Consider the following 21,292-nt stretch of genomic DNA (forward strand, 5'->3'; position numbering starts at 1 on the left):
CATCTCTGAGCATCCAACACACCCGCCCGTCCCACCCTCGAGCAATTGAAGCTATCCTGGTGTAAGGAGCGCGACAATGACTCCCCCTTCACGCGGACGGGGCACCAGTCAGCGAAGTCCGACCGTTCTGGTAAGAAAGACAGGAGCCCCCTCCTCCCTCCTCCCAAAAGCAATTGCCGTGCATGGATTACTGAGACAGCTGTACGGAACATAGGTCACCGACTCCCGCGACCAACAATCTACCTCCACCACCCGACGCCGACGATCCCCGGCTACAAGGTTCATCACTGTCGATAATGTTCTCCAATATGCTTCCGACGTCCCCTCCATGCAGCAGCGGCACCCGCCGCCCATTTCGAGATCCCGCCGCCTTGCTTCAGCCACCGGTGGCTTAATTGGCGCCGGAGGCAGTAGCTCTACTGTGATCTCGGGCTCCGCCGGAACTATCGGGCGCCTTGCGGCGCAGCCGCGTCTGCCACCTCGAACGACTAAGGTTAGCGAGAAGCTGGTGCTATTACCTGATACTGGTGGTGTTGGAGAACCAGATGTTGAAGAGGATGAAGGAGATGAGGATGAGGACAATGATCTCCTTGACGAAGAGCTTGTTCAGCAGCTCTCAAGGGAGAGACGCGTTGATCCGGATGTCGTGAGACAGCAATTGCTGGCGCAGAAGCGGCTTGCCGGTGACTTTGGTGTAGACAATGATATGGCGCCTCTGCTGGCTGACGAAGAGCACCAGCGCAAACGACGTGTTGGGCCTGAGCGCGCGAAGAGCTACGCAGAACGTTTGCCTAAGGCGCGTCGCACAGAGAAGCTTGCGCGGGTAACGGCATATTGCACGGCGCAGGCGTATAAAATGGGGTCCTTGGCTTCTTTTGTGAAGGAGTGGCATGGCGCAAGGACGAAGCTTTATGATGATTGTCTCTACACTGCGTACCATCTCCCTCTACTGCCTGGTCACGAGGGGTATCGGTTGCGGAGCAGTCCGGTGGTCAAGTTCCCTGGTGGAAAGTCACTCCTGGACGAAGAGATTGAGCGGAATGAGCAGCGTGATCACCATGATGATTACGAGGCTGAGGATCATTCTGTTGGGGGCGATAATCGGCCTGGGGAGGAGCATCACCACGAAGCGTCTCCTCAGGACTCTGGGGAACATGGTCCTGGGGAGCAGCATCATCAGGGATTCTTGAACCGCATCTCCGAGGAAGACAGTCAGGTTCAAGATGACCAGCAGAATGCACCCAACCATAATGGTGGCCTACATAGTTTGTCCCAGTCTGGACCTGTCGAAGAGCAGCAAAGCGAGCCAACTCCTCGCCGCCGTCGATACAGTTCTGATGATGGTCATGCCCTATTCCGCGAGCGATCTTCCCCGCCAATGCCAGCCACATTACCCCAAGCTCCCGCACGAACTCTCTACAACGTGGCTGAGATGTTCGTCTTCAGCTACGGCGTGGTAGTCTTTTGGAACTTCACAGAGCGACAAGAGAAGGACCTGCTGGCAGATCTAGCATTCGCTACCTCCTCCGCGACTGGCACGCCCATCCCGCTGACCACCATGCCTCTCCATGAAGAGGACTTTGAAACCGAAGAGTTCCATTTCGAATACTCCACAGAAATTTCCCGCCCGCGCGTCTTCAACGACATGATCACCCTCCGAAGCGGCGACCACATGATCAAGCTTGCCATCAGTCACGGCATCTCTCAGAGTACCAAGCTATGCTTCTTTGAAGAGGTTATGGCCCGCCAAATGGCAGACGCAAAGGACGTTCCCCGCCGCCTCGCCATGACAGGCCAACTAGGCATGAAACGCGAAGAAGTCTTCCGTATCCTAGGCCGTTTGTTCAAAAGCCGCGTGGAGGTCAATCTTTGTAAGCGTCTATTCCCTTCCGTGTCTCAAATTGTACTAACAATTCACAGCATCAAACATGCTCGACGTCCCCAACTTCTTCTGGGAAAGTGAGCCAACCCTGTACCCCCTTTACATCGCCGTGCGCGAATACCTTGAGATCAAACCCCGCATCCAAGTCCTCAATGAACGCTGCCGCGTCTTCCTCGACCTCGCAGAGATTCTTTCCGACTCCATCGCCGATAATCGCACATCCCGTATGCCTAACCCCCTCCCCTTCACAATGTTGAAGAACTAACAAGTCCAGACCAAACCTGGATCATCATCATCCTAATTATCATCTCCATCATCGTAACCTGCTCCGAAGTCTTCCTTCGCTTCGGCCTCCTCCACTCTAGTCAGGGCACATCCTCTAATCCGGCGAGTATCATCGCCCGCGCAATGGGCCGCTCTGTGCCTCCTTCGCCGCCCGCAGGCTGGTCCTACAATGTGCCGAATACCCCGCCTGGGTGTGTTTGCCCTTCTCTTCCCTCCGCTACTGGATCGGAATTTAGTGGGTTGAGTGGGTATGGGCTTTGATCTGGTACCCTGCTCTATCCTTTGGAACGGATTCCAGTATATGTATCTTTTTTATCGAAATATGGAAATATGGAAATATGGTGTACTGGTGTTATAGGTTGGAACAGGACAAATACGATCAATTGGCTGTTTCAAGTGTTACATACTGAGTCTATGCGGAATGCGTCGATTGGGTTTTGTCCGCTCGTTAATTAATCTTTTGGTGAGATATTTTTAATCTAGGAGTTCTTTCGTTAAGACCTCGTGGGCATCTGTATTTCGTATTTACGTGATACCTGTGGATACTGTCATTCGGGATGAATATGTAGAAGATGACATTTGGCGAGCTTACAATGGACTGGAATTGGCCCCTGGGGACTGGCTGGTCAATCCAAGATATATCTAACGGCCTGCCGAATTTTGTTTCACACACGGTGAGCCCATTGACCTTATGGGCTAGCCTTTAACCCTCAAATAGACCTCGCGCTTGTGGACAAGAATCATGTTTAGAGTCTTCAAGCCTCAATAAATGACATTTGTGCCGATATCCCCCAAAGCAACTCAATCCCCAACACGCACCGATACTTCATCCAAATGTTGGAATGTTCCCGGGCACCACAAGGACCAGTCTCTGATGACTAACATCATAACAAGTCAGTTTGGCCGAGTGGTTAAGGCGACGCCCTGCTATGGATCACAGCTCCGCCTGTGAACTGTAAGGCGTTGTGTTCGCACGCACAGGTTCGAATCCTGTAGCTGACGTTTACTTTTTTCCCAATTTTATTTTATTTAATTTCTAATTCACCCTTTTTGAATGGGTGGGGCTGTTCTTGCGAAAGTGGACGTGGCTTGTTTGATAGAATCCACAGTGCATGGCTCTCTGATGGGCTGGGTCCAAGGGGGTCAGCAGGGGCAGGGTCGTTGTATCTATACTTGGCGGTGCACTTCCTCTACCTTACGCTACACCTTGGTACCTAAGTATCCGTCCTGAAAGTGATGCGCGTAGATACTAGGAGTTAGCTTGAAGTCTGCTAAAATAACAAGTGGTGATCTGGATATGAAGTGACCGGGGCAACCCATGAAGGAGTTCCTGACCGAGAGGCGATGTATGTCGGAAATAGTGCGTCAAGGCTGTTAGTGCAAGAAGATCATAGCGCGAGAGGCCACTTCTGACTCGAAGGCTAAACCACTGAAGAGACATTCTGCAAATATTGCCGTCTTTCGATGTTGCCAGCCTTGATAGTCAAAAATGATGGAAATATAGCATCTGTTCTTCAACGTCCAGATTAAGAAAATATGGGATTGGGAACCACTCAATTGCCCGCCGTCATGGCTGCCTGCTATGGACTTTCAGAGCGGCGGTTTGTGACAACTACTAGTCCTAGGAGCATTTGATGGCCGAAACCTGAGCTGCCGAGCTGGGGGATCCGGCCCTCCCTTAGTTCGGCTCTTCGCCTTTGAATACGTCAACTAGATACGCCAAGTACAAAGTGGCCGACATCGGACGCCGTCCAAGAATCAGATATTTATTTCCCCGACTGCTTACAGGCCTTAATCGCATCCTTGTACTCTCCACTCTTGCACCGCACGGTGTAGGCAGTTCCATCGGTACACTGGATATAGGACCGGGAGTTGGCTGGGTTGGCATAACTGCACTCAATGTCCCCCCACTAGCGCCCATGCATCCTTGAGACGCTTGGGCGCCAGAGCAGCCGAAGGAAGAGTTGAGAACGCCGTTAGGTGCAGGATGAGCTTCTTTCCCCTTATCTTCGAGGGTTTCGTTCTCATCGCCACAGGTGGAATTTGCTGGCTAGTCACAAACGTAATCTTGATTGTTCCATTCATCGCCACTTCGACATTAGGTACAGCATAGACTGGGAATACAGGATCTAGTGACTTCCGAAGATCCTTTCAAAGTCAACACTTGAGCCTACCACCTTTGAATTTCGAGACCAACGAAACGACCGGACATGCCCATGCAACACTCAGAAACTAAAAACCCGTCTCAAGCCCCAGTCAATCAACCCGCCTCGTTTGCTCATTTCAAGACCTCTCCGCTTAGTATGAATACATGGTAGAGGAAGTCTTGAGAGCCTCATGGGAGAGCTCGAAGGAACTGAACGTATCCTTTGAGATAATGAAAGTTCTATATTTACGAGAAGCGAATGAATCCGAAATCTACGTTGAGATGGACAAAGCCAAGCCATGCTAAATATAAAACACAGAGACATTAGATATGAGTACAAGAGCCGGCTTCAGCCAATGCGTAGCAGCTTTCTTCGTTCCCCCTTTTCACGATCAAATCGATTCCCCAAAGTTCATCGTGTCTATTTCCGCTTAACCAGTGACCTTGAAGATGGCCTCCGCCAGGCGCTTCACGTTGCCGGAGGTGATACCAGCGACGGAGATACGGCCGTCCTTGGTAGCGTAGACGGAGTGCTCCTTAGCAAGAGCCTCCATCTGCTCGGGCTTCAGACCGGTGAAGGCGAACATGCCAATCTGGCTGGTGATGTGGGACCAATCGTGCTTGCTGCCGAGAGACTCGAGGTTCTTGCGCAGAAGAGAGCGCATCTCGATGATGCGGTCGGCCATGCCCTTGACCTCACCGAGCCACTGCTCGTTCAAAGCGGGGTCGTTCATGATGGTCGAGGCAACGCGGGCGCCGTGGATGGGAGGGTTGGAGTAGAAGGGACGGATGAGAATCTTGATCTGAGACTCGACACGCTTCTTCTCCTCGTTGCTCTCGCAAACGAGAGAGAAGGCACCGACACGCTCTCCGTAGAGACCCTGAAAACTTGTGTTAATTCTTGCTTCTATACGACTAGCCGCGCTAGCCGTTATCGGACATCTCGTGACTCACCATGTTCTTGGCAAAGGACTGGCACAGAGCAATGTTGTGGCCCTCCTTGACGAAGTGACGGGGCGCAAAGGCATCCTGGTCAGCGTTACCACTGGCGAAGCCCTGGTAGGCCATGTCGAAGAAGGCGAAGTGGCCCTTCTGCTTCATGACATCGCTGATCTGACGCCACTGGTCATGTGTGGGATCAACACCGGTAGGGTTGTGGGCACAAGCGTGCAGCAGAATGATGCTGTTCTCGGGAGCAGCCTTGATGTCGGCAATCAGACCCTCGAAGTCCAGGCCGATTGTATCCTTGTTGTAGTAGCGGTACTTCTCGACCTCAAGGCCGGAGTCCTTGAAAACGGCGTTGTGGTTGGCCCAGCTGGGGTTGGGAAGGTAGATCTTCTTCGCGTTGGGGTAGAAGCGCTCAAGGAAAGCTCCACCAATTCTCAGGGCACCAGTTCCAGAGATGGTCTGGGTGATGACGAGACGGTCCTCCTTCAGAACAGCGGAGTCGGCACCATAGGCGAGCTCAGCGGCGGCCTTGGTGAAGGCAGGGATACCGGTGATGCCAGCGTATTCCTTGTCGCTGCGCGAGGCCACGACCTTGTCCTCGGCGGTGCGGACGGAGGGCAGAACGTAGGGCTTGCCCGCATCGTCACCTACACAACAGCAATCCAGTTAGTAACGTGCCACGGGCGTGATCCAGAACTACTCTTGATCTCTTCGAACACAACGTACGGTAGGCGCCAACACCCAGGTTGATCTTCTCTTTGAAAGAGTCGGCCTTGAAAGCCTCAGTGATGCCGAGAATCGCATCCTAGCACAACGACTACGTTAGCATTGACCCACGCAATTGTGCTGCGCGCACCAGATAGGTTGTTTCAAGCTTACGGGAGGGCCCTGGGGAACCTTGGACCAAGCCGAGGCCTGTCTAGCACCGATGACAATGGTGCGCATGTTAGCTTCGCGGGCCGCAGCCGAGCGGCTGGCAACGCGCAGAGTGGAGAGCATGATTGCGATGGTATCAGGAAAAGAAAAGACAAGACCTAGCTCAGAGAACTGGGATGGAAGGGGAAAGGGAAGAAACCGGGAGAATCTGAAAAGGTCGGAGATGCTGCGGTGCGTCGTTTTGGCCTGACTCATGTGACAGCAGTACTCGGTACCTTGTCCAGTATGTAACCCCACATAGCCAAGCAGGTATCTGATACATCACCGCCCAGCGAGAATAGCGACTACGCGGGATTGGCTGCGTCCTTCCGCGCAACGCGGATCATTACATTTAGACGGCAGGGGTTTCTCTTGGTATTATCCCTTTGCTTAGGGTAAAGAAATGTAGAATGTAGAATTGAGCATCTAGTAACAATATCCATCGCCGAGGCAATTCAATTGGAGCCATGGAACTGTTTGCCAACAGCGATGACCAAATCCAACGGTTCTCCAGATTTGTGCCCGGACATGGCGCGACATCGGAATTCTGCTGCCCCCGGTGAGCTGATCGAGTGCTTCTTGACTCCACTCACGCCTTTTTTCCCCTCACGGGTTTGGGGTAAGTAGCTGCCCTATGACCTATGACCTATGATTGACTGACAACATTTCCGACAGGGAGACTCAGTTGCTGCAATGGCTGCGATACTGTTATACTGGAGACACTCGCCCTAGGTGAATTTCCCAAGTACAACACGCCTGAAGAAATGGGTGAATCCACTCGGCTAAAATGCAACTTTTACCCTAGGTTACCCGGGCTATCCCCACACGCGGAGACAGGAGCAGTGGCCGATCCCTCGGCGGTATTACGTAGCACGCGGAGTCTTCTAGTGAATCGGGAGGACATGATAATTGAGAGAATCAACACGGCGCATGGAATTGCCTATCTGGGCGGGATATCGTAAGGGTTGATCATTGATCATGCAAGTTCTTTACACACACAAACCAAAAAAAAAAGGCGACAGAGTTCAGCCCAGGCGCACTCCGGCCTGGCGATTTTTTCGCGCTTGAGCGCCCATGGCGTTGTTCATACCTGTGTGCTGACTGCTGTCGAGCGCACTCATTGCTTCGCGTTTCTTCTCTTCCTCAATCTTCTTCAGGCGCTTCTCAGTCTTCATCTTTCCGCTGCCCTTGCCATGGAACTGGTGACTGAGGTGCTTAAAGGCTTCCTTTTGGTTCATTGAGCGGCCGTACTCATCCGTGTACTTGAGCTGTACGTCAGGCTTGTATTCCTTGTTGAAAATCTCGGCCATTTGTCGTGCATCTTGCTGGTCGCGCTGCTTATTCTCCCAGCGGGCGTGTTCTTCACGCTCGCGGGCGGACATGCGGTCCAGCTTGCCGGAGGCACGGTCGCGCTCGCGCTGGGCCCGCGCACGTCGATCGGCCTCGGCCTCGCGGTTGAGCTTGTCTTGAAGGAATTGCTGGCGTTTGCGCATGAGCGCGTTATGATCGGTGCTGTTAGTTTCCTTCACAATGCCACGCTGCTTCAGCATCGATAGAGTCGCTCCTAGACCTTGGTCCAAAGTGGCTTCTTCTTCCAGACCAGTGCCAGTCAAATCCTGGTGGTCCTGCTTGGATTCCTCACGCCTGATACGCTCCTCAAGATCCTCTTCGTCTTCAATATCATTGTAGGTCCGTTCCATGTCCACAATCTCAGTCTCAGCCTCGAGCGTCGGTTGAGCATTGGCCTCGTCAGCAGGGGCCGGTGTTCTTGTTCGCCGCTCTTCCCGTTCTGCCAATATGGGTTTCTGAAGGTTGGAAACAAACTCCGAGGTCTCGTCGATCACAAGACCGGGTGCCTCTGCGCCATCTTCATTTTCAATGTCCATTGGGGTCTGGGACGCCTCTTCACGAAGTTGCTGTGCAAGGTCTTCGGGACGCATCTTCTTGCGCTTCTTGAAAGCAGCACGACGCTGGAGCGCAAGTGATGCTTGCAGGTCATCGTCATCCACAAAGGAAATATCTTGGTTGATCGGCTTCTTGGGCACAGGCGCGGCACCGTTTGTCGAATCAATATCCATAGCTGTGCCATTCGGTTCGGTCGTCAGGGCAATATCTTCATCATCCATCACAGCTCTCTGTTTTGTCGTCTTATTCTTCTTCTTCTTTGGCTTCTTGATTTTGATCTCGCTGATATCCATGTAATCGGATGCTGGAACTTCAGGCTCAAAGTCGAGACTGATAATACCCTTTTTCAGTCGGTCCGAAGCCTCTTGTCGCTGAGCGTTACGTTCCTCTTCAGTTGAACCCTTGGCATCAAGTGTGAAACGTTTGCGTTTCTTGCCCTCAATCTCCTCATCGTAGTGTGAAAGAATTCCTTGGTTCTCGGCTGTAGGATCGTAAACAGGCTTGCGCTTCTTGAGATCGTTGCGTTCCTCGGTTCGCTCTTTGTCGACCAGATTGACATCTTCAAGCTCATCGCCCTCCTCGTCATCATCTACTCCGGTATCCTTGAGAGTAAGGATGTGGTCCTCACCACCCTCGAAGTCGCCGATAGCATGGCCGACCTTGACACCTGCCAGATCTGCAGCAGTGTATTCGACAGCCGCCGCTCGCTCTCGCTCTTCCAGCTCTTCGGCAAGTTTGCGCGCGCGCTCCTTCTCGATCTTCTTCGAGCGTTTCTTGCTCTGCATCAACCAAGCCTTAGTGTCGAGTTCTGCGCCATCCAACTCCCCGAGGGTAGAGCCTTGCAGCTTCAGATTTCTTTGAGCGATGTCGCGTGCTTTCTTGATGGCGGCATTCTTCTCCTCTCGTCTCTTCTTGGCGTTGGCCTCTTCCTGGAGTTTCTGCCAGTTTTCATAGCTCTGAGCCTGTCGCGTGTCGATGGTGCTCGCGGGTTCCTCTTCTTCGCCGGAGTCGCTGGAACCATTGTCCCTGAAATCAGGCCCGGTGGCGTCAGGCTCGGCGCCGGGGACGGGGAGTGGCTTGAGGCCAAGGGCCACTCGGATCTTGTTGTTCTGCTCGATGGATAAAGCGTCCGCCATTTTGACGGTATAGTCGACCAAGAACGCAAGTGAAGAGGGAATAGGCAAGAAACGAGCTGCCTTGAGAAGTCGCCAGAGTCGCCGACCCTGATATCAGGATGTGTCATGTGACTGACACGCTAAGTCCTAATAAGGTTAGCGCCACGAATTCTTAGCGCGCTTAAATAAGAAGACTCTTCTCTTTCCTTTTCCTTTCTTTCCTCACCACAAACACACCTTAGATCTGTGTCCAGATTTCCCGTTCACGGAGCGATCTGTGTTTCGGTTGAGAGCTGGGCAGTTCGACGACTACGGAGCCATACTCACTTGTGTATGGCACACTACGGTTTCCTGTCGACAGATCTCAGATTAAAGCTCCGCGCCAGGCGTGGCCCGGGTCTTGAGCTCCCACTGGTGAGCTCGGCTTGGGTCCTGGTTGTGGACGGCGTCATATTCCTGATCCCTTTGCCGATTGGCCGTTGGCTAGTGAGGCCAGGGAATAACCATGACTAGCCAACATACCCTCATTAGCTCTCAGAATTACTTCAATCGTAGGAACAGTCTATTTCAACTTGCCGAAGAGAATTGAGCAGTTGCTACAGGCAATTGCTTCTAAGGACTTTGCGATCTTTGCGCAGAATCTCTTTGTGATCACTTGAGTGAACGCTAAAATCTTGCAGAGACTAGGTCGAATCTTTAGCTACAGGTTGCATTCTCGAGGTCGGGTCGCATGCGTTATCATCATGAACGTCATTGTCTACACCGAAGGATATGTATTCTACAGAAGCTTCAGATGTCCTGTCACGCCGTCAATGACGCTCTTAGGGCCTAGGATACCCAACACCGTCCGGCTACCACTGGCAATCTGAGTGCGACCAGCATCTTGAATAATGCGTGCGCAAAGTCCCAAGCTCATAGCCTGGGCCTGCAGCAAAAGCAGCTCATCTTCGGACTTGACCTGCAGTGCGATCTTGGCTTGACCGTTGCGCTCCCAGCGGCGCAGGATTGGGGAGTCAGGCGAGTGCGCATGGAAGTACTTGTAACAGGCGAGTGTCGCGTGCGAGGCTTGGGCGGCGATTTTGCCTATAATGCAGAAGTCAGTATCATATTGTCTGCTTTTGCAAAGATTGTAGAGCTCGTACCCTTGGTCATGCCCAGGTCTGTCCGCACGACAAGCACCAGCTTCACCTCGTCGGTGTTGTCCTTGAAGCTAGCCAGTTCCTCGCCGTTGCCATCGTCTTCCACATCGCTCATCTCTTCAGATTCGGAGTCGCCTTCTTCGTCAGAAGAGTCCTTGTGGACCTTCACATCGTAGCCATTCGGCCAGCCCTGCTTCTCTTTGAAGAGGCCGAGCGATTTTCCTTGGCCAATGAAGTAACCTGCGACGCCGGCGACAATGGCGGTGGCGATTACGTAGGCAGTTGTTGTGGGAGGAATTCGATCGAGCGGCACTGGTGCGGCCATTTTGAGCTGAAGAGGTTGGGGTGGTGTCGGTGCAGTTGGGTGGAAGATACAGATAATTTGTTCCGCGGCGCTTAATCGCCTCACCGGGATGACATATCCTTCAAAGAACGCGCAACAGCCAAACGACTCAACTCAAGAAGTCCAATGTTGTGAAATTTCCTCCATTATCTTTCTCGTGTTCAAGGGTTCAGTAGCAATTTTCAACATACACGTTTTGGCATATGTGCTCTAGGATATGTGGTAGGCCTGAGATCGTAATGATGTATTTTTGCCGCCCTGGGCGCGACCCTTTATCTCAAGTCATCGGAATGCGGTCATATTAATTCTGAAATTAGGTCTTACCTCCATATCGAGGTATCTACATTCTAACGTCTGTGACAGCATCACTACGGATTATGCCTTGGGACTGAGCCTCGAGTCATGCGCAAGTTGATTAAAATTCCTACAGCCGGAAACTGCTTCCGACCATTGTCTTGGAAACGTGGGAAAAGAAAACCAACCGGGGTGCAGTTGACCCAAGATTGGCCGACCGCTTACTATGTACATGCCAGAAAAAAAGATATATTTGCCAGAAACAAACTCTTAGTTAGCACTTCCCGCAGCAGGAGCAGCGGCAGGGCGGTTAGTGCCCACGTTGTTCATACGGCGACCCATGACGGTACGGCTGAAGAAACTAATACCAATCATGAACAACCAGCTGGGAATAGCACCAACGGCGAAGATGACATAGCCAAGGGGCATGAGCAGCTGGTACTTCGCCAGCCAGCCGTCGGTGGGGTGGAAAGCGCCAGTGTACTCGGCGGCATCCTCATAGATCTTCTTGGAGTGGATTTCGTAGAAGTTCTCGGGAGTGACGGTGGTGGTATTCATGTAGACGACGTGCAGGGGGGTGGGCAGACGCTCCTCGCCCTCGGGCTGGGCCTTAGGGATCTGGTAGTAGTAGACGGAGGGAGCACCGGCGGACCAGGCAGCGCAAAGAACGCGGTTCTCCTCGCAGTCCAGTAGACCGAGGTTGGGGGCAGTCGGGTCGGCAGAGAAGAGGAGGACGGATTCCTAGATGATGATCAGATGCTGGCGACAGGTTGATGCACAAGGAGCGCGGAAGCTTACCTTGAAGGCCTTATCGGCACGATCGCAGCGACCGAAGCAGGTCTTGTTACCGCCGGTCACGTAAATGTACCAGTCCTTCGCTTCGGAGCTGGGCTCCAGGGTGGGCTGCCAGTTGCTGAGGGTGATGGGAGTGACAGACTTCTCCGAAACCTTCTCGGCCAGCTTCACGATAGGCTCGGACGGCACAGCAGTGGGAACAATGGCCTTGGCCTTGTTGAACCATCCCTGGACGCGATCGACGAGGGGAATCTGCTCCTGCGCCAAAACGACGGCAGGGAGGAGGGCGACAAGCGAAGTGAAACGCATCTTGATGGCTGCGACGCGTATGAGGGATTAGCGCGGAAAGAAAGGAGAGGGAGAGATGAATCTCGATGGACTAGAAGCTAAACTTACCTTGACTAACTATAGATCACTGCAACGGCACCTGAGAGGAATAGGGAGAGAAGGAATAAGGAACGAGCCCAGTGAGCGTTAGAACGACAGCTGGCCTGAGCGCCCGGGCCAACCACCGTCGCGTAATTCGCACGCGGGGAGATCCGCTCCACTCCGTGATCGCACTCCTTTTCGTCCGGAGCATTCCCTATTGAACGAGCTCGGTGCCATTCCCATCATCCACCTACACCTCTAGACCCACTGGAGTAACCCGACACATGAACATCCGCGGATAGTAGACATCATGCTGACAGTATCCCCAGCTACACTTGAAATATGAGGTGCAGCTGGAGCCTTCCCCGATCTCGCCTTGGGTCCCACTTAGCAGAGCTCCAGCGGCAGCATGTATGCTGCATAGCTTCCCATGTTTATGAACAGACTGAGATGCCTCGAAGAAAAGTGCAGACATGTTTCATGCTCCTGATTCACGCTATGTGAATATGAAAACTGCCAAGAATGGTTGTGGATAAACCTGGACGACAAGAAAGTACTGTGGGTACCTCCTGAGTATCGACCCGATGTTTTGCGACCAATGGATTCTACTCGCCTTTTCACATGCATCAGGGTAGGGGCTTTTTTCATAGAAATTGTGTAGCAGGCATCAATGAGTTTCAATATCGTCACAGTACATTTTGAAACCTCTTCATGAAAAGCGCGGTAGAAAATCATATTTCAAATGCCCTTCGGCGGATGGCGTAACGGTCACCTAACTTTCCGTATCTAGACCCTCCAGACCTCTGATAGACCTCTCTTGCCTTCATGCATCTCTTTGGGCTGCTTCTTTCTTCCCTTCTTACAATATCGACATTCAAGGCGTCCAGAAAAAAGCGCTCCGTCTTCCTGATCCGACAGAAACTCGTCTAGTTATAAAGTGAATTTCAATTGAATGGGGGTTTACGCAGCATGATTTTCAGTACTGTAAGTTCCTAATGACAGGATACATAGGGAAGATGTCAGATGAGACAAGCCTCTCGGCCACTGATTCTGCTTGAATTCGTTTCAAGGATATACACATGCCATAATGGACTCGGCCCCTAGCAGCTGCTACTTTGGCAGATTCGGACAACTTCTACCCATTCGGATCTGACCTTTATTGAACCACCACATACAGCCCCATTTAGTGACCCAGAATGGGTTGGTAAGAGTCCTAACAAGGCTGCGTTAGATCCAAGCAAAAAAGGAGAAATCAATGCTGACTTACGCCCAGGCATGCATCCGATTGAATATGGTTTTGCCGTTGGAAGACGATCAAACCGAGGGCCGTGTTGATGTAGAGTTTCCATTCGTCTTGGAGGTTTGGAAGATTGAGGCCTTGGGATTACACTCGATTATTTCTATTCCTGGAACCCAGCGGTGAAGACTGACTGCTCCGGCCTCCGAGCGAGTGAGTATGTTTGTGTTGGCGTATCTTCAGCGTGATGGGAACAGTAAAATCGACCAGACATCTTGAATGAGGCATGTCTTGGCACACATTCATACAGTTTGTTGGATACGCCGGTCCAATTATTGACTCTCAACCAATGACAAATAATAAGACTTTTTGCTTGAAGTCGGCTTGGTCTATCTTACCAATCAACAATTCCGAGTTCCACGAGCTCCTCAGACACATTGGGCCGAGTATACTCCGGTTCAAAAAGGTCACGGCTCGTCCCCATCCCGAACCTGGGGTTGCGAGTATTTTGTCCTTCCACGGGGATTTCACCAGAGCCGTAGAGAAAGCTTGCCACCTCGTCTGTAAGCTCAACGAACCTCCCCGGTATTCCGCGAAAACCTTCCATAGCGATTATGACAGTCGGTTGCAGAGGTGGATCTCTCTGAGCCCAATTCAGTTCCCCCCGCATCCTATTCAATAGCCCAGAGAATCGATCTTCATTATTTGGGAACTCAAGAAATCCTAATTCAATAGAATGTAATGAGTCCGGCACCACGTCGAATAAATCGATCAATTCTGACGTCTCGACACTAAAACGAAAAAGTCCCAAATAACATAGGTTTGGCCATTGCTTAATAGGAAGAACGTTCTTTAAGGGAATAGGTTGGCCCCCCGCTAAGGATTCATCATCAAATGTTGTCGATAAATGGATATGGGTTAAGTCCTTAGCCTGGCTGAAAGCCTGATAAAGAAGTCCGCTTCGGAATCCTCCCCAGTCCCAAATACCACTCGTACCGGTAAGTAAGGACAGATGCACGCGCCGAAAGCCGGGTCGTTTTATAATAGCCGCGAATTGATCGTATTCCTCGCATGGCTGGGCAAAGATCATATAATTTATTCCGGTAAGGAGCTGCTTTGCATCGAAGCTTAGCTCGGAAACGTTATATTTCTGTACCTGCGATAAAACGCGGAGAGCGATTCGAGCACCCCGCCATAGCTCCTTATATCCCTCGGTTGCTCTGACCACGGCACCGGATTAGCTACTTGACCCTCGTTTCTTTCTATATGCCATCCCCGCGGAATAGGATAGTTAAATCCGTATGGAAATGCTCGGATCATCGGTGTCTCGTATAATGGAGCAAAAAGCCACCCATGAGTCGCGGGCGTAACGGTCACTCTCTTTAATCGTGGGAACCGCTCTAGGCCATAACGAAAGGCATTTTCGTCGTCACTAGATTTGATCACAGTTCTCTGATCATGCAATATTTGCGAGTAATACTCCCAGCAGGCTTCTAGAGGCATCTCTATATCCATCTCCTCCTTCCGAGTAAGATGGTCAGGTCGGTCCACATTATAGGATTTCCGATGTTTCATCGTATACCGATTTTCTTTGCATTCCTCCACGAACCACTCAGGACATCCTTTATCGCGGTTGATTTGCAAGCTTCTAGGGTTGATTATTGGGTGCACATCTTCCCAGACCAATGGTGCGGAGACAAAACACGCGTCGTCCCAGATGATCTCCGTGATCTGTTGTCGAAATTTTGGGTGGTCCGCAATCGCGCGGAAAACTTGGATGTCCAACGGATTGACTCGAGACGATGAGAATAGCGTGAGCTCGCTGAGCGTTTTGCATCTCAAGCGCAACGACTTAATATCTTCATTCGATGAAAAGGATGCGATCGATGCGATCGTTTCGGGGGGGCAAATGAAGAAGCCACAGGGTGTTTGTTGCCATCAGGGGCCCGAGACCGCAGGGCTTGTGAAGCCATTGAAAAGTTGAAATTCCAGTGGGATAGAAGGTGTGCAGATGGGGGTGAACAGCCCACTAAATAGAACTCAGGCCAATTTGAAGCTAAAGTTAGTTAGGAAAGGTCAATTCCACCCGCATGTACTGTAATCGATGTTTAGCGTGGCCCGAGAACTCTGGAGGGGAGGTACTATGGTAGGTACCACCGGGCAGCCCGAGGCTCTGTAGGTACCAATGTAACGTGATCCACAGCCGAGTGGACTACTAACACGAAGTGTGCAAATCAGCTCAAGATGTTAGACCAGTACGGTAAAAGAACCTGGACCGTAAGGTCTTTGAACATGAAACGTAAAATTGATAAGAATACTACGTAACGCAGTAAATCTCGCCAGATACCTGGCCCGTAATTCTTTGTTGCGACAAGCTGTAGGATTACCAATTCCAAGGTCTTGAACCAGGGCATCGGCGAAGTCCACCAACATGACGCAAAAAATATTGACGGAGTAAGGCCCGGGCGTGCCGATGTCGGTTCCCCCTCCCTCTCGAAATCTTCAGGGCGGCGACGAGTGAGTAACCCACCATTCCTCCTCACAATTCACAGTAATAGTAGTTCAGGACATGCAGGTCAATCACTATAAGTCTTTTGAGTCATATTCAACGATTATATAGTACACAAGACTTGTTGCATTTGCACACAGGCAGGATATATCCAGTGAGCGAGAACGGCCGCTCCCCACACCCCCAGGCAAAAAATTTCACCTTTTTGCCGCCGAGCGAAGGTGCGACGATTACTACGCAAAAGAGGAACCACACCGCCCACTCCACCTATGACTCTTACTTCCTTTCTCCTCAGCACATAAATATCATCTTTGAATTGACTCATTTTTGCTTGGTCGATTTACCCTACTTTTGCATATTTGTCTAGTGCTATCGTCACTACAGCCCACCCGTCACTCCTCAAGCCCCTCCACCCCACTATCTACGCACAGAATGTGTCCCGGTGCCGACCCCGAGCCCAATGGGCAGACTAACGGTGCCAACGGTGCCAACGGTAAGAATCCAGCCGGCGGATTCGGACCATGAGCTCGCCATGCTAATCCCAGGAACTCTAGGTGACCACCCCGGCTTCACTGGTATCGAGACCCGCCAGAATCCTCACCCTACACAATCCCGCAACCCTTACGGCCACAACGTCGGTGTTACCGATTTTTTGAGCAATGTCTCCCGCTTCCAGATCATTGAGAGCACCCTTCGTGAGGGCGAGCAGTTCGCCAATGCCTTCTTTGATACCGAGAAGAAGATCGAAATCGCCAAGGCTCTTGATGACTTCGGTGTTGACTACGTGAGTCATGGAAAACTCACGGATGATAAGGTGATGAAGAATGAAAGTCTAACCATGATTCTGGCAATAGATCGAGCTCACCAGCCCGTGCGCTTCTGAGCAGTCACGTCTTGACTGCGAGGCAATTTGCAAGCTTGGTCTTAAGGCCAAGGTATGTGTTAGACCCGGAGGCTAGTTGCGCTCATATTGGTGGAGTGGAGTCTAAATCATGTATAGATCCTCACTCACATTCGCTGCCACATGGATGATGCCCGTGTTGCTGTCGAGACTGGTGTTGACGGAGTGTGAGTTACTAACTAAACTGGACACTCTTTGAACTATTTCTGACACTCGTTCCCAGCGATGTCGTCATTGGCACCTCCTCCTACCTCCGTGAGCATTCCCACGGCAAGGACATGACCTACATCAAGAACGCCGCCATTGAAGTTATTGAGTTTGTCAAGTCCAAGGGCATTGAGATCCGTTTCTCCAGCGAGGACTCCTTCCGTTCCGACCTGGTTGACCTTCTGTCCATCTACTCCGCCGTCGACAAGGTCGGTGTCCAGCGTGTCGGTATCGCCGACACTGTCGGCTGTGCCTCCCCTCGCCAGGTCTACGAGCTCGTCCGTGTCCTCCGCGGAGTTGTTGGCTGTGATATTGAGACTCACTTCCACAACGACACTGGCTGTGCCATTGCCAACGCCTACTGTGCCCTTGAGGCCGGTGCCACCCACATTGATACCTCCGTCCTCGGTATCGGTGAGCGTAACGGTATTACCCCTCTCGGTGGTCTGATGGCCCGTATGATGGTCGCCGACCCCGAGTACGTCAAGGGCAAGTACAAGCTCGAGAAGCTCAAGGACATCGAGGATCTCGTTGCCGAGGCTGTCCAGGTCAACATCCCCTTCAACAACTACATCACTGGTTTCTGTGCCTTCACCCACAAGGCCGGTATCCACGCCAAGGCTATCCTCAACAACCCTAGCACCTACGAGATCATCAATCCCGCCGACTTCGGCATGACCCGCTACGTCCACTTCGCTTCTCGTCTGACTGGCTGGAACGCCATCAAGTCGCGTGCTCAGCAGCTCAAGATCGACCTGACTGATGCGCAGTGCAAGGAGTGCACTGCCAAGATTAAGGCTCTGGCTGACATTCGCCCTATCGCCGTCGATGATGCCGATTCCATTATCCGTGCTTACCACCGCAACCTCAAGTCTGGTGAGAACAAGCCCTTGATGGACTTGAGCCCCGAGGAGCAGGCCCAATTCGCCGAGAAGGAGAAGGAGCTTGCGGCTGAGGCCGAGACCAACAATGTTGCTATCTAAGCAACATCATATATTCTGTGTTCAATAGCGTGCTTTTCGCCAGACCATTTCCGCATTCAACATAAACATTGGGTGTCGTGGAATCTCTGATGATTCGATGTGATTCATGTGTTTGGGACTTTCTTTCTCATTTTTTCCAGGTTTTCAAAAGTCGTTTTGTTTTTTCTGAATACCAAAAAAGAACGGCTGGACTGGTGTTCGGAGAGTGATCTCTCCATGTATATAAGCGAAGCCTTATCGGCTGCGGCAATCAAGAAGCATTCAAATGTCATTTCTTAACGTAGGATTGGGAATACCCTATATATCAGCATCAAGATAGAAAGTCAGATAAGATGTGAAGTACGATATGCAAAGTAATACATGAGCAAGCGGCTCAAGAATCATCCAATACAAGTCCCCAGGGTCTTCATGTGGCAGCCTCGGCAGGCGCTAGGAGAATCCGGACTCGGCGTCCGCGGGCGGAACGGACGTTACTTAACATCCACTTCCCCGACTCTGCGTCACTACACCTATCCATAGGGGACAAGATGATGAATCCAACACTCCCTGTCGCCCTGCAGAACAAGCTGCTGGGCTACGGCCGGGCATCTAGCGCGCACTTATCAGCCGTGAACCTAGACCTGTGAGTAGCGCCTCTCCGCGAAACGCCGAACGTCAACACTGACCGTTACCACAGCATCCGCAACATTGTGTTCATAATCTTCATTCTGCGCTACACGCGCAAGTCATTCTATTCGTTTCGCGGCTACGGCCTCTTTGGAAGCATCCGCAACGTCTACCTCGCTGTTCGCCTGTTCTGTTACGGTATCTTCCTTCGCGCTCCCGGTGTCCGCGGTCAAGTCGATAAGCAGGTTTCAGAGGCTATTGGGAAGCTTGAGTCAAAGCTTGTGCAGACTGGGCCGGATGTAACGAGGTATCTTACACTGCCTAAGGAGGGGTGGTCACCGGATCAGATTCGAGCGGAACTCACTAAGTTGGCCGGGCTGGAACATACTCGCTGGGAAGATGGCCGTGTCAGCGGCGCGGTGTATCATGGTGGCGAGGAACTTCTGAAACTACAGACGGAGGCCTTTGGTCAATTTGGTGTTGCAAACCCGATTCATCCAGATGTTTTCCCCGGTGTTCGCAAAATGGAGGCCGAGGTCGTTGCCATGGTATGTTGCATGTCTTCAATGCGCTGCGCGACATGATTGGGACGCGATGGCTAATGTTCGCAGGTCTTGTCTATGTTCAATGCTCCCTCGGACGGCGCTGGTGTTACCACCAGTGGTGGTACTGAGTCAATTCTCATGGCCTGTTTGGCGGCCCGGCAAAAGGGCTTCCTTGAGCGTGGTGTGACGGAGCCGGAAATGTGAGTTTGGCTTTTCTCTCAGCATTGGTGAGATGTAGTTGCTAACCATGTACAGGATCATTCCCGATACAGCTCATGCTGCCTTCATCAAGGCTTGCAACTACTTCAAGATTAAGCTGCACCGCGTCCCTTGCCCTGAACCTGAGTTCAAGGTTGATGTCAACGCTGTGCGCCGTTTGATCAACCCTAACACCGTTCTCCTTGTCGGCTCTGCTCCCAACTTCCCTCATGGTATCGTCGATGATATTCCCGCCTTGTCGCGCCTGGCGGTCAAGTATAAGATTCCTCTCCACGTCGACTGCTGCTTGGGCTCTTTCGTCATTGCCCTTCTCAAAAAGGCTGGCTTCCCCTCGCCTTACGAGGAAGAGGGTGGTTTCGACTTCCGCCAGCCTGGTGTCACCAGTATCAGTGTGGATACTCACAAGTACGGATTTGCGCCTAAGGGAAACTCGGTTGTTCTCTACCGCAACAAGGCCTACCGCAGTAACCAGTACTTCATCTACCCCGACTGGTCGGGTGGTGTCTACGCCTCTCCCTCCGTAGCGGGTTCTCGTCCTGGCGCGCTGATTGCTGGCTGCTGGGCTAGTTTGATGAGCGTCGGTGAGACCGGATACATCAACAGCTGCACAGAAATTATCAATGCCGCGCGCAAGTTCGACTCTGCTGTCCGTGGACACCCCCTTATCTCGCTCCACATGGAGGTCGTGGGTAACCCCATGGTCAGCGTGATCGCTTTCCGCAGTAAGAATGGCGCTATTGATACATATGACATTGCCGACGACCTTTCCGCCAAGGGTTGGCACCTCAATGCTCTGCAGTCCCCGGCGGCTCTGCACTGCGCTTTCACCCTTCCCACGGCAAAGGCTGTCGACCAGCTTATCACCGATGTGGTCGAGGTCATTGAGAAGGAGTTGGCTAAGGCCGAAGAGCGCCGCCAGCAAGGCAAAGCCTACATCCTGAAACGCGGCGATACCTCCGCCCTTTACGGTGTGGCTGGAAGCATCCCTGATAAGAGCATTGTGAGCCGCTTGGCCGAGGGTTTCCTTGACACTCTGTACAAAGCCTGAAGGCCTGAGTGTGACTTCTTTCTTGCACTGTACATCAACAGCCACAGCCACAGATATCCCTACGCACTCCTTAGCTCACGCGGGTCGATACAAAAACGATTGGCGCCTTTATTGCTATTCAGCGTCTATTTTAAATTGCACATGGTTCTTAATCCCAAGTAATTTTTGTTCTTGATTGTGGAATAATGTCCGGTATAGTACAGTAGTCGAGACAAATAGGGGACGTAGAGTACATGACATGAAAAATAAGCCCGCTCCATGCAATAAAAATCACAGCAAAAAACCTCAAAGAAAGAAAAGGCTGTATGCCCTTCTTCAACCAGCAACAAACCTGTTTCGAGAGCAATAGCGCCAGTGAAGCCCACAAGAAAAGTTATTTCTCAGCATTCAATCAGTATTTGAAAAACCTCCAACTCATGAGAGAAGATCATCCCATCTACTGACCCAACATCTCCCCCGTTCCTCAACACAGCTCTTTTCAATGTAATAACCGGGATCGGGCTTCCGTTCAAGATGGACTTGCTGCTTTGTGAGAGCCTGCTCGACCTCCTGGACCGAGACAAGCTCCTTCACGCGCATGATCTGACCGGCAACGGACGGAGACACGGGGTGGAAGACTGTGGCCATGCGCTTTTTGAGGCCAAGGGCCTTGAGGACGTCTGTTGAGCGGCGCGGGAGACCGATTGCGGAGCGGAGGAGGGTGATGCGGAAATAGGTAAAGCTCATCTTGATGGTGTGTGTGGGGGACGCAAGTCCGGTAATTCGTGGTTTTGGAGGTAGTGAAGTCTTCAGAGTTTCGTGCTGGTTCACGATGGATGAACCGTTGGGAGAAACCGTGATTTGCGTGTTACTCGGAACAACAATTGAAGTAGATTGATAGATTGCAGAATTAGACTCCGTG

The 21,292-nt window shown here is 51.8% G+C and overlaps 8 protein-coding genes across 8 annotated transcripts; 3 read left to right on the forward strand and 5 right to left on the reverse strand.

Annotated features, from left to right (window-relative positions):
* Positions 1–76: 76 nt before the first annotated feature.
* N7477_009451 (RMD1 family protein) lies at positions 77–2,428 on the forward strand (the record flags this gene model as incomplete). The annotated part of the gene is made up of 4 exons (XM_056971112.1): positions 77–130; positions 215–1,871; positions 1,921–2,106; positions 2,157–2,428. 4 exons carry the CDS (start codon positions 77–79, stop codon positions 2,426–2,428), a joined length of 2,169 nt encoding a protein of 722 aa, XP_056818091.1.
* A 2,316-nt stretch (positions 2,429–4,744) lies between these two features.
* On the reverse strand, positions 4,745–6,260 carry N7477_009452 (aspartate aminotransferase; the record flags this gene model as incomplete). Its single annotated transcript, XM_056971113.1, has 4 exons — positions 4,745–5,194; positions 5,268–5,908; positions 5,988–6,066; positions 6,141–6,260. The coding sequence occupies 4 exons, from the start codon at positions 6,258–6,260 to the stop codon at positions 4,745–4,747; spliced, it is 1,290 nt and encodes a 429-aa protein (XP_056818092.1).
* Positions 6,261–7,201: 941 nt separating this feature from the next.
* N7477_009453 (U4/U6-U5 snRNP complex subunit SNU66) lies at positions 7,202–9,217 on the reverse strand (the record flags this gene model as incomplete). Its single annotated transcript, XM_056971114.1, has 1 exon — positions 7,202–9,217. The coding sequence occupies one exon, from the start codon at positions 9,215–9,217 to the stop codon at positions 7,202–7,204; it is 2,016 nt and encodes a 671-aa protein (XP_056818093.1).
* Positions 9,218–9,974: 757 nt separating this feature from the next.
* Positions 9,975–10,660, reverse strand: N7477_009454 (aminoacyl-tRNA hydrolase PTH2; the record flags this gene model as incomplete). The annotated part of the gene is made up of 2 exons (XM_056971115.1): positions 9,975–10,279; positions 10,339–10,660. 2 exons carry the CDS (start codon positions 10,658–10,660, stop codon positions 9,975–9,977), a joined length of 627 nt encoding a protein of 208 aa, XP_056818094.1.
* Positions 10,661–11,242: 582 nt separating this feature from the next.
* N7477_009455 (uncharacterized protein) lies at positions 11,243–12,076 on the reverse strand (the record flags this gene model as incomplete). The annotated part of the gene is made up of 2 exons (XM_056971116.1): positions 11,243–11,713; positions 11,771–12,076. 2 exons carry the CDS (start codon positions 12,074–12,076, stop codon positions 11,243–11,245), a joined length of 777 nt encoding a protein of 258 aa, XP_056818095.1.
* A 4,238-nt stretch (positions 12,077–16,314) lies between these two features.
* hcsA (homocitrate synthase) lies at positions 16,315–17,973 on the forward strand (the record flags this gene model as incomplete). The annotated part of the gene is made up of 5 exons (XM_056971117.1): positions 16,315–16,375; positions 16,437–16,666; positions 16,737–16,817; positions 16,883–16,950; positions 17,007–17,973. 5 exons carry the CDS (start codon positions 16,315–16,317, stop codon positions 17,971–17,973), a joined length of 1,407 nt encoding a protein of 468 aa, XP_056818096.1.
* Positions 17,974–18,500: 527 nt separating this feature from the next.
* Positions 18,501–20,391, forward strand: N7477_009457 (sphinganine-1-phosphate aldolase DPL1; the record flags this gene model as incomplete). The annotated part of the gene is made up of 4 exons (XM_056971118.1): positions 18,501–18,595; positions 18,650–19,127; positions 19,191–19,324; positions 19,380–20,391. 4 exons carry the CDS (start codon positions 18,501–18,503, stop codon positions 20,389–20,391), a joined length of 1,719 nt encoding a protein of 572 aa, XP_056818097.1.
* A 373-nt stretch (positions 20,392–20,764) lies between these two features.
* Positions 20,765–21,117, reverse strand: N7477_009458 (mitochondrial 54S ribosomal protein uL30m; the record flags this gene model as incomplete). Its single annotated transcript, XM_056971119.1, has 2 exons — positions 20,765–20,770; positions 20,836–21,117. The coding sequence occupies 2 exons, from the start codon at positions 21,115–21,117 to the stop codon at positions 20,765–20,767; spliced, it is 288 nt and encodes a 95-aa protein (XP_056818098.1).
* Between the last annotated feature and the right edge of the window lie 175 nt (positions 21,118–21,292).

The sequence above is a fragment of the Penicillium maclennaniae genome (genome assembly GCF_028827695.1).
Source record: "Penicillium maclennaniae strain IBT 15551 chromosome Unknown utg000008l:1.0-3552695.0:1.0-3555053.0, whole genome shotgun sequence".
Classification (NCBI taxonomy): domain Eukaryota; kingdom Fungi; phylum Ascomycota; class Eurotiomycetes; order Eurotiales; family Aspergillaceae; genus Penicillium; species Penicillium maclennaniae.